This window comes from Triticum aestivum, chromosome 6D (assembly GCF_018294505.1).
Source record: "Triticum aestivum cultivar Chinese Spring chromosome 6D, IWGSC CS RefSeq v2.1, whole genome shotgun sequence".
Classification (NCBI taxonomy): Eukaryota; Viridiplantae; Streptophyta; class Magnoliopsida; order Poales; family Poaceae; genus Triticum; species Triticum aestivum.
Window position 1 is genome coordinate 491,324,896 of NC_057811.1, and position 19,547 is coordinate 491,344,442.

A 19,547-nucleotide genomic window follows, 5' to 3' on the forward strand; every position below is an offset into this window, starting at 1 on the left:
GGTAGCTGAGAGCTCGCCAAGTGGATTATGCGTGGACCTCAAGTCGTCAGAAACTCAGAATGCACCGAGAATGTCGTCAATGTACAGCCTGAAAAGAGGATTAATCGATGTAAGCCACTATGTCCAAGGGGAGAATATCTGGTGCTACGGGAGCACCTCACATTAGGTGCTCCCGCGCAACCTCGGCCGTCGTTCTGAGATCGAATGGGCAGCATCTCATGATGTGGACTAACATGTCATTTCGGGGATGTTTGGGGGTTTTCTGCAAAACATTCATGCAAGATTTGTCTTTTTTGTTTCTCAATGTGTATTTCAAATTTTCATTTGAATTTTTTAGGGATTGCTAACATCCAGAATTTTTTTCGGATTTTTGGACCATTCACTAGATATCCAGCACTGAAAATGCTACAAATCGACACTGTGCCGGGGGGCGGTGGCATACGAGGAGGATGGAAGCTGGATCTTTCTCGGTTAGCAGAGTCGGACCAACGAACTGATGGTGTACACGGAAACAGAACGGATTAACTGATCTGAATCAGCTGGAAAATATCCTCCGCGTAATCGATCTGAAACCCTGGAAAAAGGATGGATTAAAGGAGATAAAGCCAACCATTGCTGCACCGAACAAGCGAGAGGAAGCGCCGGCCAGACTGAAGCACGGCAATGGGAGATGCAAGTATACCTAGCGGATGGATCCGCCGCGGAGTAACCCAGGCACCTTGCCCGGCGAGGAGAATCTCGGACGCCCGCAGCGTGTGCACCGCAAGACCAGAAGATGCGTGAGAAGAGACGAGAAGGGGGGGAAAGAATGCCCGCCTGCTTAATAGTTCCAAAGATGTGTCATTGTTATACCTTCACACGCTGTTGCTTTTGTAGTGATATGCTACACCAAGTTGTGAAATTATTGGCTAGTAAATTAACATGGGATGCGCGTTAACACTAATCCTTTCTCTTTAATCAAAAAAACCTATTGCTGACAGAAGGAAGTGGCCAAGACAGCCTTTTTTTTTTACCTTCACAGGCTGTTGCTGTGCAATTATTGGCTAGTAAAATAACATAGGATGCGCGTTAGCACTATAAATTCAATCCTTGGTTTTTTTAATCAAAAATACCTATCACTTACAAAAGGAAGAGGCCAAGCAGTTGCTTGGTTATTCTCTGCTCTAGATGTATGCCAAAAGAGATATTTGGGTCTGGCGTACGTACTGGATTAGTCTTCCTAATTAACCAAGGTGCTCTCTGTCATCGGAAATGCTCGGTGCGCACGATGTTCCACAGATGATTCATGCACGATGCCTAATTTGAACGGCGGTGATTAGCAAAACAATGCAATCTGATGGCTGATTCAACGCATCGTGCGAAGATCGGGCAGCAGCTTGTCGTCCCTATAACAGTGCTCCTCTGTCATTAACTACAGATGCTTTCAGTTCGAGCAAAAATATAGCACAGCTGTACCTTTCTGACCTTCTCGCTCTAGAGAAGTGTTCCCGTTGCCACATCACTTCGTTGAAATCACCTATCATGAGCCAGGGTTCAACAGAATTGTTTCGAATTCTTCGTATAGGAGTTCCCACATGTGGTGTCTTTCCTGTGGTTTTGGTTCACCGTACACAAAAATACCTCTCCACTGTATGCCATTGGGATTCAGGCGTACTAACACATCAATGTACCTCGGGCCAACGGCAAGTTCTTTTATTTCAATGCTTTCATCATAGAACAATGCAATACCGGCGCTTTTACCAGCGCCCGGCTGCATTATACAGTGCTTGAGACCTAGTCTCCACCTTAAATTATTCACATACTCATTACTTTGCCGTGTCTCTGATAAGAAAACCAACTTGGGCTTGAGGGTGTGCACTAGGCACTCAAGTTCTCGAACTGTGCGGGGTTGCCCTATGCCCCGACAGTTCCAGCTGAGTAGTGTCATGGCTCCTGGTGGGCGCCTCCAGCAGCACCCACCAGTTGACCGAGGGCCCCGGGCTCGGTTGCTTCCTCTCCATCATCATCTTCCTCCTTGCTCCCTTCCTCCCCAGCCTCTGTCCCTCTCTTTTTCTTACACTGGTCCGTCTTATCATTCATGGTAATTTCATTCGTACCCAAAATTTCTTCAGCTCCTCGCATGCCCCTCTTGCCCAGCACGGATGTATCCTCTCCCATTCCTTTCTTACCCAGCTTGACTCCTTCACGGCTCCTCACCTTGGCCACCTTCAGGTTAATCTCCCCCTGTGCCTTCTCATGTGTTATCTTCTCTGGGCCGTCCTCCTGCAGTACAGTTGTTTCTTCCAGGGCAGTATTCACCTCCAAATTTACCTTGAGCTCATTCTGGTCATTCGCAGCTGCATTCTCTCGATTCAGTACGTACCTTGGTGTAGGGCCAAAGCCTGGTGGGCATCCCGGATCGGGTGAGCCCTCCTGGTCTCTCGGAGTTATAGCAGTAGCACCGATATGGGTGGGGGGAGCGGCACCGGCGCTGCCACCCCCTGCGGCCGCCTCTTGTGGTTCTGCATCAGGGATCTTCTCCATCTGAATACGGGAACGGATTGGTGGTAGGTCCTTCTTATCCAGCTTGTTCCTGCTTGCATCCAGCCTGATCGCACTTACAGCAGCGATGGCTTCTTGTACCAGTGGATCTGCCAGTACAACTGCTGGGACGTGGTTGTATCTATCTGCTGCAGGTGCTGCTGGGGTTGTTCTGGTGCTCCCTCCATTCTCTGGCTCAAAGTAAAGGAAACGGCGAGCACTAGCAACCTCTGGAACCACCTGCCCACCCCTGAAGTTTACTCTCCTAAGCGGGGACGAGCGCATTGCTGCCGAAAACCTCATCTCTTGGAGGTCCTCCGGCAGCTTACAATCGCGCTGCCCGTGTCCTAGGTGGCCACAGTAACTACAGAATCTGGGCAACCTTTCATACTTTACATTCAGCACATACACTTTTCCTTTTGCCAGGTCACGAGACTCTATCTCACTACGGATGGGTTCATCTACATCATGGCTAATGCGGACTCTCATGTACTCGCCCCAAATCCGTCCATCTCTGTCGGAGTCCACCTCCAGCACCTTACCGAGCTGTGCACCAAGCACCTTGGCCACATGCTCGAAAAACATGATCGGCGGAGCATCGAAGATTCGGACCCATATCGGCATATGGGCGACCTCCACGTCTCCCGGGCGCGTGCTTCCGTCTACCTCCACCATGAGGAAGACACCTCACATATTTGTATGAACTAATCTCTAGCTGAAGGCTGACCGTCCAGCAGTTATCTAGGGACGCCCGGAGAGACAGCCGAACACAAAGCTAGATTTGAATCATAGTTTTAAATAGCCGGCTATAGTTTCGCTATAGCCTTTTCAGTAGGGTGCCGCTAAATGGCCGCCTTCACAAATAGCCCGCTTTAGCCCGCTATAGCTGATTTGGAGGCCCGCCACTATTTTTCATAGCCCGCTATTTAAAACATTGATTTGAATAACTACATACCCATTGAGAAAGAACACGCACTTGCTGAGTCACAGCTTGGAAGTGCAAGTGTAGATAAAGTGCAAGTGTAGAAGGATGGTTTGGAAAGGACTGCCTTGCAAACTCATCCTGAATGTACTGAATCATCTCAAATTATCTGAAATACCTAAGTGTTGTGTCCTTGGCTCCTTGCAAGGTTCTCCAAAATGGCGAGAGATGACCTGCCTGCCAAGCGCAGGAGCGATCTATTTGGCTAGGGTTGATGAAAGGAAGGGGAGCGAGCAAGGTATAGTAAACTGAGCATATTAGGGGCAGAAGCCTTCCATGTTGCAACCAATGACCCATTTTCGTTCGATAAGTTGAAGGAATCTCTCCAGGATATAATATCAAAGAAAAAGAACCCCGATAATGAAGCAGATGGTCGCAGGAGATTTGTGAATGAATACTCACGTGAGTGCCAACGAGATGCACTTGTTATTGGTGATCCTCTCAAAGTATCCAGAAAGGCGCAGAACCAAAAAGGTCGTGCAAAAGAGAGTCCAGAATTGACGAAAAATTGTAGACCAAAATCATTCGATGAGAAAAGTGGTCATTTGTGCGGCAAAAGCCATACACCACGTCATAAGAAGGCAAACATGCAGTGGAAATCCAAAGTAAGTGTTTTATGTTTATGTTATCTTGGTTGTCTGGTTTTATCGTCAGTACTATTTTCTCACCAATCATTTCTGTCTTGTTATGCAACAATATGTCATAGAGATGCTCGTTCATTCGTCAAAGAAAGAGAGCTAGTTACTCAACATATGCCTAATGAAATTATGTTCTAGTTTTAATTACATTACCGGTTTCCAATTTCTATATCTGTGATGTGAGACAAAAGCTATTTGTGTGTGAGTGTTCTAATGTGTGAATCTTCTAGAAAATAATTGCAAAATAAGAACTTTTCAGAAATTTTCAGATTAGTTCTCGAAACTACATAGTACCGTTATATTCAATCTGGAAAATCTTTAGTAAGTTTGGACAAACAGAGAAAAGTTTAGAAGAAAAATTAGAAAAGAAGAGTTTTTAGTTCATTGGTGAAAATACAGAAAAAAAAACGCCCGGGTTGCTAGGCGTATCCTAGTCGGCCGTCCCGAATCAAGCCAATATGGGCGACAATAGACGACTTTTGAGCGTGCATGCGGCGGTGACTGGGCCCATAGGGCACATGGGATTGTTCGAGAGGATCTCAATGGGGTGGGGCACGGCTGGCTATTCAAGCCGGTCGACGCGCCCCTCGCTCGGCGAGGTGGTTCTAAACTACGGTGGTAATTTTTGAATTCCTAAATATATTTAAGTTCACAACATTTTTTATAATTGAGGAATGTTTTTGTAAAATTAATGATTGTCTGGAATTCTGGAACATTTCATTAATTGAACATTTATTAATTTCCAAAAAATCTAAATTTATAAAATAATTGAAAGACAAAAAATTAAAATTCTTGATTTATTTTAAATAATGTGAACATTTTACACAGTCGTGTTAAAAAATAAAAGTAAAATAAAAAAAATGAAAGGAAATGAAAGGGACCTCCTAGTCGGAGCCTTAAACGCAGGCTAGGAGAACCAGCGCCCATGCGCTCGGAATTCTGGACCGGCCCAATAAAATGAGACATGCTTGCTTGCCCAGATCGTGTACTGGTTTAGCTTTAAAAAATCGCATACTGGTTCGCTCGCTCATGGTTGACTAATTGACCGGTCAACAATAGACTTTTTAATGAAAATAAAAAGAAAATATAGCAAAATAAAACCAAAAAAGTTAATTAAAAAATGTTCATGTATTTTGGTAAAAATTTCACAAGTCTGGAAAAAGGTTCATTGATTTTGAAAAAAGTTCATTGAACTAAAAACAAATTCATAAATTAAAAAAAGTTCATCGATTTTCAAAGAAAAGTTCAACGATTTAAAAAAATCATATTTAAAAAAAATCAGGAATAATTAAAAAAGTTTATAAAAATTGGAAACTTTTTGTTGATTTGAAAAAAAGTTTATAGATTTGGAAAAAGGTTCTGCACTTTCGAAAAAGGAAAAATAAGTAAAAAATGCAAAGAAGAAAGTGTAAAGAAAAGAAACATAAAAAGAGAAATCGAAGAAAACCAGTCCAGAAAAAAAACCTAAATGAAAAAACCAACTGGGAAGCTCCGGAAATAGCTCCCTGCCGCTGGAACCTAGATAGGCCGGCCCATTTCGGAACGCTTCAGGCGCCAGTTAACGAAATACCTGTTAACTGGCGTTGAAAGCGCCGAATAGGGATTGCCTATAACGGGCGCTGAAGGCACCATATAGGAAATGCCATTCCTCCACTCGTAATCCCGGGAGATCCTAACCAGTGCCTTCAGCGCACGTTGTTGGGCTGGGTCTTCACTAGCCCATACTTGTTCGACTGTTTCGATTGCTCCTGGTTATAAATTGTTTCTCTAGAAATGAATAACTTACTAAACTATCTTTCAAAACAGGAATAGATTAGAAAGCAAAAAAAATTATTACATGAGATTTACAAGTATGGAAAAAATAGTTTAAAATTTTGAAAAGTTCATAGAAGTCATAAAAAATTAATAGATTTTTCAAAAAAAAAGTTTGCAGATCTGAAAAAACTTGATCGATTCTTAAACAAAAATCACAATTTTGAAAAAGATTCCATTGTTTTTTAAACAAGTTCATCAATTTTGAAAAACATCACGAAGTTAAAAAATAGTTCATTGATTTGGAAAAATGTTCATCAACTTTCAAATAAGTCCATTGATTTTGATTTTGTTTTGAATTGTAAAAAACGTTCATCGAATTTTTTAAAAGTCTATTGATTTTAAAAAAAGTTCAAAGATATTGAAAAAAATCATTGAATATGGAAAAATAAATCATCAATTTTGGAAAAAAAAGTTCTCAAATTTGAAAATTGCTTATCAATGTTGATAATAAAAATCATCAATTTTGAAAGTAGTTCATGCATTTTTATAAATAAAAATAAAAACAGGAAGAAAAAAGTAAAGAGATTAAAAGGGGAAAAACCAAACAATCTAAATCAGGTCACGTGAACAGTAGAAAATGTAAGATGGAAGAAAGAAGTCACGACATGTGAGGTGTCTTGGTTGGTCAGCGTGCTTTGTACTGATTGGAGAGCTTGTGAGTAAGATTTTTATCCCGCGCAGATTCCCCTTTTAGAGTTCTTAATGGAAGGAAAAAATGTAAATGGGACGGCCCAGCGTGGAGGTGGTATGCGCCAGTTTGTGAATTGTACTTTAACGGGTGCATGTGGCGCCAAATAGGAGATGCCACGTTATAGTGCTTTTTGCTACATGGCGCACACACACGCGCCGTCCTGGGCTCCGCCCATTTTCCTTTTTTTTCTTCCTTCTAAGATTCAAAAAAGTGCAAGATGGAGAGGATTCGAACTCAGCGCTCCTTGTTCCGTCCGATGGTGTTAACCACTGAGCCAACATGGTTGTTGTTCCCATGTACATCTTTTTTTCATCTTGTGGCAAATGTAAAGTAAAAAAAAACATCACGCCCCATGGTTTTTCTTTCTCGTGTTTTGTTCTTTTTGGCCTTTTTTCTACTTTCGTCCGTTTCCCTTCTTTTTTGTGTTATATTACCTAATTCGCAAACTTTCATCAAATTCATAAAGTTTTTCAAATTTTATGAACATTTTCTGAACATCCATCAACTCTTTTCAATTTTGTGAACTATTTTTCAAAATTGATGAACCTTTTCGATTCCTGAATTTTTTTTATCAAAATTCATCATCTTTTTTCAAATACATGATTTTTTTATCAAAATCTGGGGAAGTTTTCATCAATTTGTGATTTTTTTTTCAAAATTGATGATTTTTTCAAAAAAATCCATGAAGTGTTGCCAATTTCATCAATTTGTCTTCAAAGTTAATGATTTTTTTTTCAAATTCATGAACCTTTTATCAAAATTGTTGAAACGTTTTTCAAATCCTTGAAACTTTTTTCAAAATCCGGTGATCTTTTCTAAAATTCATGAATGATTTTAAAAAATATATTATTTTTAATCCATGAACTTTTTTTCAATTTCGTGATTTTTTTTTTCGAAACCAAGGAATTTTTTGAAAATAATCATTGAAATTTTGTTAAACTCAGGAACTTTTTTTGTATTGTGTGCTTTTTCAAAATCATGAACTTTTTGCATTTTTTCAAATCCGTGAAAATATATGAATTCAAAACTTTTCCCCATTTTGCGATTTGTTTTGTTTTTCTGATGTATATTTTTAAGTTCGAGACTGTTGACCAGACCCAAAGCGAACGACATTTTTTTATCAAACCCAAAGCGAATGAGTTGGCCACTCTTGAGCGATCACGCCATGCGTGATTGGCCGGCCCACATGTGCAGGCGCGTGCGCGCTAGAACATCTAACCGGCGCAGAAGGCGCCGATTACGAGTTCTCCGGGGGAGCTATGTCTCGCACATATTGTAAGATGTATTCTTGTTTTGCCTCTGGCGCTCCCGCTAGTTGGTCAGCCCAATCCCGTGCGTTCATATGGTTTTAACTATTGAAGTTCATAAGTGGATTGCCTAGCCATTTTCATCAGTTCGGATTATGTTGTTGCGTTGGCTAGTGCATGAAGCTTAAAATGGTATAAGAGTTATGGTCTTGAGTTCAAGTCCCGTCTTTCGCAGTTTATCCAAAAAATTGATGTTGCCTCCCTTTGTCCATGTATAGGCCTCTTGAGCCATACCTCTGAGTCTATCCACGTGTCCTGTCTTTCGCAGTTTATCCAAAAATTGATGTTGCCTCCCTTTGTCCATGTATAGGCCTCCTGAGCCATACCTCTGAGTCTATCCACGTGTTGACTATTCGCGTCCCACGTGAGAGGGGGTATTCAAGTGTATATGTGGTTGTCTAGCTCTTTCCATCGGTTTGACCTTTTTGTTATTTTTTATTATTCATTATCCTATTTTTCAAGTACATTTTAATTTTCTTAATACGCATTGAAATTACTTCATGGAGAAGTTGTAAAAAATTTAGATAAATATTGGACATTTTCTAAACATATGTTGAACATTTTATCCAAATACATGTTGAACAGTTGTCAAATGCGCTTTGAGCATTTTTTTTAAATAAACAATGAACATTTTTTGAACACACATTGAACATTTTCATAAATATCATGAATATTTTCTCAAAACATGCCAACAATTTTTAAATTTAACGAACATTTTTTGAATGGTACAAAACATTTTTCAAATTTACGTGAATCAAAATTTGTATTTATGAACTTTTTAGAAAAAAAAATGCCATGAACGTATTTTTAATATAATGAAAAAATTGAATGATGACCAATTCGTTTTTAAAAAATTATGCATTTTTTAACATTTCCTTGACAATTTTATGAATTCATGAGCATATTAGTAGATTCTTTAACATTTTATAAAGGTCAACTAAAAACTAAATGGTATGAAGAATTTTAGTTTTTCTCGAACAAATTTTTTCATGTCATGAAAATTTTCTTTAATTTACAGGAAATTATTCGGAAAATGAAATGAATTATTTTCACATACATCCGAATAAAAATGTAAATAAAAATAAAAAATAAAGATAGAATGAATCTAATGTTTGAACAAACAAAACAAAGACGGAAACATCTAATGGGCTAGCATCACTCTCGCTAAAAGTGAGAGGAAGCCTATTAGATGCTGATAGTGCCGTGTATATGCTTAATCTTAGATGGTGCCCACAAACCTTGTACTTTAGGGAGATCCAAACTGATTTTGTGAAGTTTCTATAAGCTTGCCATCGTTTTATTTTTCATTATTTGTATTGTTTTTTTTCTTTTTTTTCTTTGTATTTTTTCATTTTGAAATTCATGGTTTTTCAAGTTCATGAGCATTTTCCAAATTACTATGTTTATAAAAAATGGATTTTTTTCAAATAAGTGAACATTTTATAAATTCCCCAAATTTTCAAAAATTGCTGAAAATTTTCATTCTTGTATTTGTTTTGCAAATTGGTCAACTTTTTCCAAAACAAACGTAGCCGTGTTTTTCTTGAACAACACAACAGCACCAGAAAAGGAAAAAAAAGGTGAGTAGAAAAAAACCAAGGCATGAGACTGCACCTCTTGGTGGCTCGAGCGAGCTTATTTGGGTCAACACATGGGCGTGAGTGCGTGTGTACTGCAGCAGATAATCCTGGGAGCAACCAATTGGGGTACCACTGGCAAATCCTAAACGGCGCCCTCTGCGCCCGTTACAAGTGTTCGTGCAATCGGGCGCATACCCACCTCTGAGCTAGGCCGGCCCGTTTTAGCTTTTTCTTTCTTCTATAAAAACTGGAATAGCGCACGTGCAGAGACTAGAACCTGGGATCTCATTTTACTCGAGAGAACGCACTAACCACCCGGCCACTACGCGAGTTGTAGTCAGTTCTCCCATTTCTTCTTTTTCTTTTCTCCTTCCTTTTGATTTTTCTATTTTCTTTTTATTCTTTTTAATTTTTTCTTTTTCTTAAATTCGTGAAATTTTTCCAAAATCGATGAACTAATTCAAATCTATGAACATTTTCTTCAAAATTTATAAACTTTTCTCAAAATTGATGAACTTTTTTTAGAATCAATGAACATGATGAATGTTTTTTTAAATTTGATGAACTTTCTTTAAACTGATGTACTTTTTTTAAGTTGCTGAACTTTTCTTCAAGGTTGATGAACTTTTTTCCAAATTTGATGAACTTTTTCCAAAATCAATGACCTTTTTTCAAATTCGATGAAGTTTTTTCAAACTCGATGAAATTTTTTTTAAATTGATGAACGTTTTTCAAATCAATGAACTCCTTTTCAAAGTTGATGAACTCTTTTTCAAAATCGACGAACATTTTTCCAAAATTGATGAACTTTTTCTAAATTGGTGAACTTTTTTTCAATTTTGATTAACTTTTTGTTCAAATTCAATGAACTTTTTCTACATTTGATGAACTTATTTTCGAGTTTGTGAACTTTTTCCGAATTTTCATTACTTTTTTTGAAATTCGTGTAGTTTTCTCAAATTCATGATTTTTTTTATTTGTATGAAAATTTTGAAATTTAGGAACTTTCTTCAAGTTCAGGTTTTACAAATGAGCAAATATTTTTGGATTCGCTACAGTACCACGTGCGATGAAGTAACTGATATCGCTACAGTGCCTCGTTCCCTGGTACTGTACTGTGCAAATGGGCCGACCCAATCCGGGCAGCTCTGTGCGCCAGCAAGAAAACTGGCACAACAGGCGCCGATTAGGAGGACCCGGTACCCCTGGGGGAGACCTCCTGAAAATTTGGAAAAAAAAGAAGCTCATGGGTAGGATCGAACTCCCGAACTCACTGTCGATTCTAGCGAGCCTAGCCAGCCGAGCTAGCCACCTACAGCCATATAAACTCAGCGTCAACCTTAAATTATGAAAGCCAGCGCCAAATCCTTTATTTTTAAATCAATATTTTTATTGATATACATTGAAATTTTTTTATAATACAGTGATCTTTTTCGGTAAACAAACACTGAACAAATTTCAAGTGCACAAATGAATTTTTAGTATACATTGAACAATTTTTCAATATAAGATGAACAATTTTTAAATACACAATGAACATTTCTTAATATACGTTGAACAATTTCATAATATACGATGGACATTTTTGTAATACATGATGAACAGTTTTATAATGCACGGTGAACATTTTCATAATATACGATGAACATTTTCTGAATACAATGAACTTTTTTTAATACATGATGAACTTTTTATATAATACGAAGTAAAGAGAAGAAAAACAGAAACAGAAAATAAAAAGAAAATATAAAAGAAAAAAATGAAAGAAAAAGGAACCAAAATAGAAAGAAAAAAACCTGAGCAAAACAACAGAAAACCGGACAAAATAGTGAAAATACTGGAAGCAAAAACCCATAGAAGAAAAACGAAAAAAAAACCCCGCAAGGAATAGAGAAGGAAGCAGCAGCGAGCGAATCAAACTTCAAACTCAAATCCCATAGGTGGGCCGGCCCAACTGAAGCCCCGCAACGTTCTGACGCTAATGAACGTCAAATAGGGTTTGCCCCCATGGGGGGCACTTTTCGTAAGGCAGGAGTGCCCTAGTGCGCCATGCGGCGCATCCCTGTGCTGCCACGTGTGGCATGCAGGGCGCTCTTCCATTGGGACAATTAATTTTCTTTTCTTTTTTCCCTTTTTTTAATTTTCTGTTGGTGTTTTTTTGTTTCTTTGGGTTTTTTCTGCCAAAAACATAGAGCGTAGAGCCGCTTGTGCGTGAAAGCACACTTAATGGACAAATGTGCTTCTCCAAGAAGTGAAGCACGTGTTGGTACAATTTTGAGGCACGGGTTAGTATATAGTTTTGAAGTACGGATCAGTATAATTTTAGAGAACATATTTTGCCAAAAACAAAGTTCATAAAAATCTCACAATATAGGATCTAGTTTTGAAAATCTCGACACGAAAAATGCAACAATGAAAATGATTCGCGATTCAGATACACTGTTCAACAAAAAATGACCCATCTCTCATATGTGTGGGAAGAACTTTCATCAAAACTATGTAAGTGCGACAGGTGGCGCACATACGATGCACCAATGGTTGCCATCAGAGAAGGTGGGAGTGACATTTACAAAGAATATCCTTAAATAAAGATTTTTGCGCTATAAGCGCCGAGAGAAGGCCTCAAGGCGAGACATAGCCACGCCAGGATTAGGATCTCCATTAGTACGGGAGCTCCAATTTGACGCAATTTGCATCAAATAAGATCCTGACGCAGACACAGAGCCGTGCTAGGCTGGCCCATTGGCGGATTTTGTAGCATAGAGAAAATTCTAAAAAAAGGACACACCTCACATATGGAAAAAAAATCCTCACATCTCTCATATGTGTGGGAAGAATTTTCATCAAAATTCTATAATTACGACAAGTGATGCACATGCGGTGCACCGATGATCGCCATCAAAGAAGGTGAGAGTAACCTTTACATGGAACATCCTTAATTATCATTAAAGATTTTGGCGCGATAAGCGCTAAGAGGAGGCCTCAATGCGAGACATAGCCGCACCTGGATAAGGAGGTCCAATAGGAGGGCTGCTCCTATTTGACACATTTTGCGTCAAATAGACTCCTGACGCACACACGGAGACGTGTTGGGCCGGTCCATTGGCGGATGCTGTAGCATACAGAAAATCCTCAAAAAGAAATGCCCCACCCCACCCCACCCATGAGGGATCAAACTCCTGCCCTCCCGCAGATGAACGAAGGGTGCCGACAAGTGGAGCTGATGTGCACTAGTGTCTATATTGCAGCGCAAAACAATACGAACTAAGAGCAGCGCTACATTCACAAACACTTTTTAAAATTTCAAAATGCAGTTTTTTAAACAAGGACTTGTGATTTTTTTAAAGGGAGCATTTACTGAAATTCTGTAAATTTGAAAATGTACTCACTCTATTTATTTTTATATAATTATTTTAAAAATAGGAACAATTTTCATTGAATGTTTGAACATTGTTTTTTCATCTGAACAAATTTGGATGTTTTGGAAAAGTTTGGGTAACAAAGTAAAACCATAAAACCTATAAAAGAAAATAAAATTAAATAAATACAGAAACTTATTGAAATTTTAAAAACAATTTAATAATCAGGAACCTTTTTTTGAGTTTGTGAACAAAAAATTGAATCAGCATCTTTTTGTAAAATTCCTGCACATTTTTGGAAAGTGAGCATTGTTTGAACTTATTATTTCTTTTTTGAAAAAGTGAACTTTTGTAAAAAGTGTCAAGATAATCTTGAAACGACGAACCTTTTCAATCTTTCTTACACAAATTTAGAAATGCGAACACTTTCTGAAATTGTGAACAAAATTTGTAATATAAACAATTGTTGAAATTCTATACAATATTTGAAAATAAAATAAAATTTTAAACGAAAAATTTAAAAAGAAACAAGAAATAATTTCCTGAGAGTCTCGCCTGAAGGATTTCCTGAGAGCCATGGTATTAGTCAGCCCATATTCATGCATTCCTCGCTCGCTCGCCGCTGGTTCACTGTTCCTTGTTGTTTCCTCTGTTTTCTTTTGGTTTTTTGTTTCTTCACCTATCTTTTTCCCAGTTTTTTTTGTTTTTTCTTTGTTTTCACTAGGCATTTCATATCTTTCTTGGTTTCTATTGATTTTTTTCTTTTCTTTCTTTTTTATTTTTCCTTTGTGTTTCTTTCTCCGTTTCCAATGTTTATTTTCATTTGTTTCTTATTTCCTTCAGTTTCCTTTGCTTCTTTCTTGGTTTTCATTTCTTTGTTTCTTTCTCGATTTTCACTTTTTTCATTCTTTTGGAAAAAAAATCTGTTGTCTATTTTCCTTGGGTCCCTCTCTCTCTCTCTCTCTCTCTCTCTATCTCCTTATAGATCATGAGTATATTTTGATACACAATTAATATTTTTTCCAGTTACACAAAAAAAATCTGGATACATCTGAAACAGTTTTTCTGTACACGTTGAACATTTTTAAATAAAATATTAACATATTTTTTCAGACATATATTTTGATGTCAACCTGTTACATACTCATTCAACATTTTACGTATACATCAGGAACATTTTGTATATATATAAGATGTATATTTTCCAAACTGTCATCAACATTTTTGCAAATTTATATTTTTTTGATGTATACCTTTTGCCGTACACATCGTACATTTTTTGTATACACCTTTAACATATTTCAGACACACTATTAATATTTTTTAAACATATATTTTGTATGTCTACTTTATATATACAGATTTAACAATTTTCAAATAAATGATTAACATTTTTGAGAAAATACTTTTTTATGTCTACTTCTTTCCATACGCAGTGTATATTTGTATACATCAAGAACATTTGTTACATTGGAAACATTTTCTAATGCGCGATTAACATTTTTCAACTTTTGTATATAAAGTTATTTTTATAATAAATATATTCAGAATATTTCCAAATACAAGCAAAACTAAAAAATAAAACTAAAAAACTAAATACAATTAAATTTTGTATACAAAAATGTAAAGAAAACGGAATGAAAAAGAAAGTGCTGAAGACGCCTATACGCAGGTATCAAGGGATAAATGTTATTTTCAATTAGGTATGCAATTTACTAGTTAGAATCTTCTTTAGAACGGTTGTGAATTACATCTTATTTTTTCTCTTGTCCCTTTTCGTGCGAGCTGTTTTGACTGATTTTGTATACACTAACATAGGACTGTATAATCATGAGATCAGTGAAAGCGTAATTCATTTTTTTCAAACCTGTTATGCTTACGAATAGAGAGAAATACACAAACTCAAATATTATTCTTATGGAAGTTGCAAAAATATGATGAGATAGTGCTATATTGAGTTACTTAGAAATAGTTATATTTTTGTGTGTTATAATTTTGTGACATTAATTGTCTCCTCCCCACTCCCACCACCCCTGTGTTCAAATCCTGGCTCTTCGCAGCGTCAGCATGTGGTCACTCTTGGATGTGTATGTAAAATTAAATGTCATAAAAGGGCCGACGCCAAACCAAGTTATGAATTTTGGTTCACGTTGGTTCTCAAAGCAAACAAGACACAACAAGTGGGTTTCAATTACCCTGTTCGTCAAGAGTTAGAAACTCTGTGCTAAGTGCTAACCATATGCTCTTAAGATCAGATGAATCTCATCAATCCCAAAAGCGTGCACATAGAGTGAACACACAAGCTTTGTTTGTAGCTGTCTCAAGACAACAACCAATAATAATATCATACACTTGATAACAGAACAACATAGCTCAATCGAAATAAAGAGGCATGATCTCAATAAATAAAAGGAAAGAACGAAATCCATGAGTAATCACCAAAGTACCATCAAGAACTAGGTGATAGCTTTTCTTAATTAGACCAGGGTTTTTGGTTCTCTTGCCTCTCCTCTCTTTGCTCTTTTGTGCGATGCCTCATGCATAACTTGTACTCTTGGCTTTGGCTCCCTGCCATAGTCTTCTGGAATATATAAGTAGAGACAACTCAACCTTTTTTGTTCAAAAAAAAGTTATCACCAAATTGACCAGTCTTCTGCCAGTTTTCACTCCATTCTAGAGGTCTGAATGTAAGCATAGAAATTTTGTCAGTATGTGTCTGCGATGAAAATTAAGTGAAAAAAATTAGAGCACGTGGTACAAGTATACAGGCTACACAACTAATATAATTACTCATCAAGATGGCAAGATATATGCATACCTTGCTAATTGTTGGCCTGTCCCTGCTATGTATTCTGACTTTGAGCAACAACAATTGTTGGCCTATTTTTGTGCTTCTTTGCTTCATCTTCCCAAAATCGCATTGTTTGCGCATCAACTGAAGAGCGAAGAGTCACCTCCTTGAGATGATGGAGAGATTTGATTGCTGACACATCCAGGCCTTGTATATTCTGAGAAAACAGCTGAAGAGACTCAAGAACAGGCATGGCTCCTTCCATGACCTCAATTTTTGGAAGCTTTGGTGTCTCAAAGCACAGCCCCTTAAGGCTTTTGAATCCATCCGACTGGAAGGTAAATGTGCCATTGACAAAGACGAGAGAATCCTCATCTAGCTTCAGATAGAGCAACAGATCCAGCTGTTGCAGGTCTGACAAATCTTCGCAGCTCAAACCAGTTTTTGAAAGTTGCAGCTCTCGAACTAGAAATCCACCTTTGAGAAAGAAGTCCGGCAATCTTGTTAGTTTACCATGCAGTTTGATTGATTCGAGAGCACAAGGACCTTGTAGGGAGTCAAGGAAATCTATGGAGTCATTGCCGAAATCAATTGACAGTGAGTCTAGGGCAGAATCTTCAGTGAAGCGCTTCTGAAGGGAAGGGACTAAGCACTGGACTAATTTATTTCCTTGAGTACTCCGGGACCAGAATTTAACCTTCCTCAGTGTGGTTATGGCAGACATGATGTGTTGAAAGCCATTGCAACCGTCAAGGACAAACCCTGCAAATGTCTTCAGTTTACTCTCTCTTTCTAAAAGTTTCACCAGAGTATGCCCCGTACCAACTTTGCTTAGCTCAGGAGGTAGCTTAAATCGGCCAAACAGGTGGACTAGCTGTCCCAGGATTAGGACTTCCATAGGCAATTCTATGTTTGCACTTGTCTCTCTCATGTCCAGTATCTGCAAGTAATGTAGCTTTGCAGCTTTACTTGGAAGGGTCTTCACATTGGTGCCTCTCAGGTTGAGATAATTGAGGTACAACAACTTGCAAATCTTCTGGAGGTCTGTGTCCTCAACCTTCTTACAGTTTTCTACATCCAAGACTCGTAGCATCTTACACTTTTCAAAATCCACCAGTTCCTCGCCATCATGGTCAGAGATTGTAAGTGACCTGATACTGGACAGACGGTCCTCTTCGACAGCCCTTGCAGTTTTGCCACTCAGGTAGAGTTGACGAACGGCACTGTCTTTCTTCCCACAATAAGGTTGGCGTTGGCCATTTTCTATCAGAGTGATGAAGTTTCTGCAGGCTTGCTTGCAGATCATGAATTCAAGCAGTACAGGACCAATCTGATATGACTTCACCCTAGAGTTTTGCCTAATGTCCCGCCGATGAATGATACATCGGTTGAACAACTCCTCAATTTGGTCGCGAGCGACACTGTTCTCACCTTTTGCCAACAACTCTTCAAATTGGGTGGGAGTGATACTATTACCTTCTGCTGACAATCGCCTGAGTAGGCTTTTCCATTTGGTTCGATCGAACTTCTGGTATATGCTTGCATACAACAAGCAGGTCCTGAGACGCTCATCATCTTTCTTGCTGATGTTGAAACAGAAGCAATCGACAATCACTTGCCTTGTTCTTGCCAAGTCTCTGGTCTGATGACAATCCAGATGAGAACCTAGTTCAGCACAGATATTCCGACAGTCGGCACCAGTCGGTGTTCCATGGGATCTCTTTACTAGATGAGCAATGTCAAGCAAAGCAACTGGCCAACCCTCACATTTCTTCAAGATGCGTTTTAAACCTGTCTCAAAATCAGGTGTACAAGATGTACATGTATCGCCGAAAACTTCCTTGAGAAACAAGGTTTTAGAGTCAGTCATGTCAAGAGCTTGCATTTGATGAACACAGCCTCCATTTGAACTGCACCTTGTAGCCATCGATTGAATACGTGTGGTAACAATAATTCTTCCATCAGCTCCCTCCGTAGGGAAGGCCGATTTTATGGCATCCCATTCGTGTACTTCCGTTGCCAGGTCATCAATTACGACGAAGTACCTGACAACGATACAAAAAAATTAGAAGGGAAAATCAACTCGGCCTTTAGGTGTTGGTGGTCTTGCAAGTTGTAAAGGAGCCCAACATGATTATTGCACTTTCTGAAATTCTTTCAAAATAATATTCGAAACGTGTGTGTTGGGAAAAGAATCACCTTGGTCCATTCTGCAGACATGTGTAGAGTTTTTCTGCCAGTATGTCCTGAGGCTGAATAGAGTTTGGCTTGATTGTTTCTGCCAGATTCAACTGATTAATTATGTCCACGAGAAGATCCCTTGTTTTCTCATGACTCGACGCCACCACCCACGCCCGACGAGGGAACCTCTGGGTGATATCATAACTTTGGAACACGGACTCCACAAGGGTGGTCTTTCCCAGGCCCGCGAACCCAACGACGGACACGACCTTGAGTTTCTGATCATCAGCTTCGCGCTCGACCACCTCCGGTTGGCCCTCGGCCACTTGTACAATCTCGGACTGAACTTGGACCACCTCGACGATCTCGGGTTGGCCCTCAGCGACCGCTTGCAGGTCTAACAGCTCAAGTAGAGCATTCTTAGACCTGCTGATGCCCACGATATTCTTGGGTTTCGTGTAGATGGTCGCTTGGCATGTTGCCAGTGCAGCGTTGACAGCGGCGGTGCTTTGGACATGCGCGTCTCTCTGTAGAACCAATCCGCTGACACGCTCCCTGAATTCGGCGATCTTCTTGGCATATCTAGTGCGGGTGGACAGAGTCATTGCCGGGTGAAGCTTGCGACGATACCACGGTGCATCGCTCTTGCAAGTGACCCTGCCTTCATAGGAAACTATGCAGTCCTCTATTTCGTACTTGAGCTCGCGAATCTTCTGAGCCCATACGTGCCACGCCTCACTGCGGTCATTCTCCTCCTCGCTCAGCCCGTGTCCAGCTCCGACTTGTAACGATAACAATTCCATCTCGGTCCTGATCCACTCCTTGTTTCTCGCCAGTGCCTTCCGGAGGTCCTTACCTTTTTTGAGCTTGGTGTTGAGGTTGCCAAAGATGATTGCGCTGCCGCTCTTCAAAACCTGCATACCTGCGGAGACAGCCGCCGCCTCTGCCATGCCACTCTGTTTCGCCTTTGTATTTGGATCACTCGATGTCGACCCACGCCTTGGCCTTCAAACAAACACCAATTGAAGAGGTGTGGGTATGCATCGAAAGACAAAAGTATTGCGAGATGAGATAAGCATATACATACATTTACTGTCGGCCTGGATGGCAAAAACACAGCGGAATTTCTTGCGCCAGTCCAAAACGCGGAGCCGTGGTTAAGCAGGGGAGCTTCTTCACCGGCGAGCTGGAGAATAGGCCATCGCCAGGACAGCACCTGGCAGGCTGCCAGCTCTAAGGATTCCCCGCCGACAAGGAGGCTGTCGAAGATCGCCACGGATGTGCGCCGTGCTTTGAGCGGCCGGATCCGAGGGCGGTGACAGAGTAGGCGCGCCCAGATCCGTAGGCGGGCCAAGTCGGAGGAGAGCTGCAGCTTTGGGATCTGGAGGCGCTCGCGGCTTCACGCTAGACCGGCACCCCTACTGGGGAGGCGCTCCTCAGGATCTCCCCGGGTGGTGTCGATCTCCAGCGGAGCGGGGAGCTCGTAGCCGCTCCGCTCTCGCTCTCAGGGCAAGCTGTAGCGGAGATTTCTCGCACAGGTGTGAAGAAAGAAGAGAGTCAACGAGATTCTCGATTGTTCCGTTTTGAGGTCCTTCGACCAAATACCCAGGGAACGTGAGATTTTTAGCTCTCGGAGCGAACGTCCTCGTGGCCGTTGGATCATGATCGAATGGATGTTATTTT

At 39.8% G+C, this 19,547-nt stretch overlaps 1 protein-coding gene across 2 annotated transcripts; it reads right to left on the reverse strand.

The window, feature by feature from the left end:
- Window positions 1–15,102: 15,102 nt before the first annotated feature.
- Window positions 15,103–19,417, reverse strand: LOC123146338 (disease resistance protein RGA4). 2 transcript variants are annotated; one of them, XM_044565987.1, is made up of 4 exons: window positions 18,952–19,417; window positions 17,883–18,869; window positions 15,711–17,728; window positions 15,103–15,608 (listed from the first exon to the last, which is right to left on the reverse strand). In XM_044565987.1, coding segments are annotated over exons 1-3 (2,982 nt in total). In that variant the 5' UTR covers window positions 18,954–19,417; the 3' UTR covers window positions 15,103–15,608; window positions 15,711–15,735. The 2 variants fall into 2 exon arrangements, with proteins under 2 accessions (XP_044421922.1, XP_044421920.1); XM_044565985.1 differs by having other exon boundaries at window positions 15,103–15,573; window positions 18,952–19,416.
- Between the last annotated feature and the right edge of the window lie 130 nt (window positions 19,418–19,547).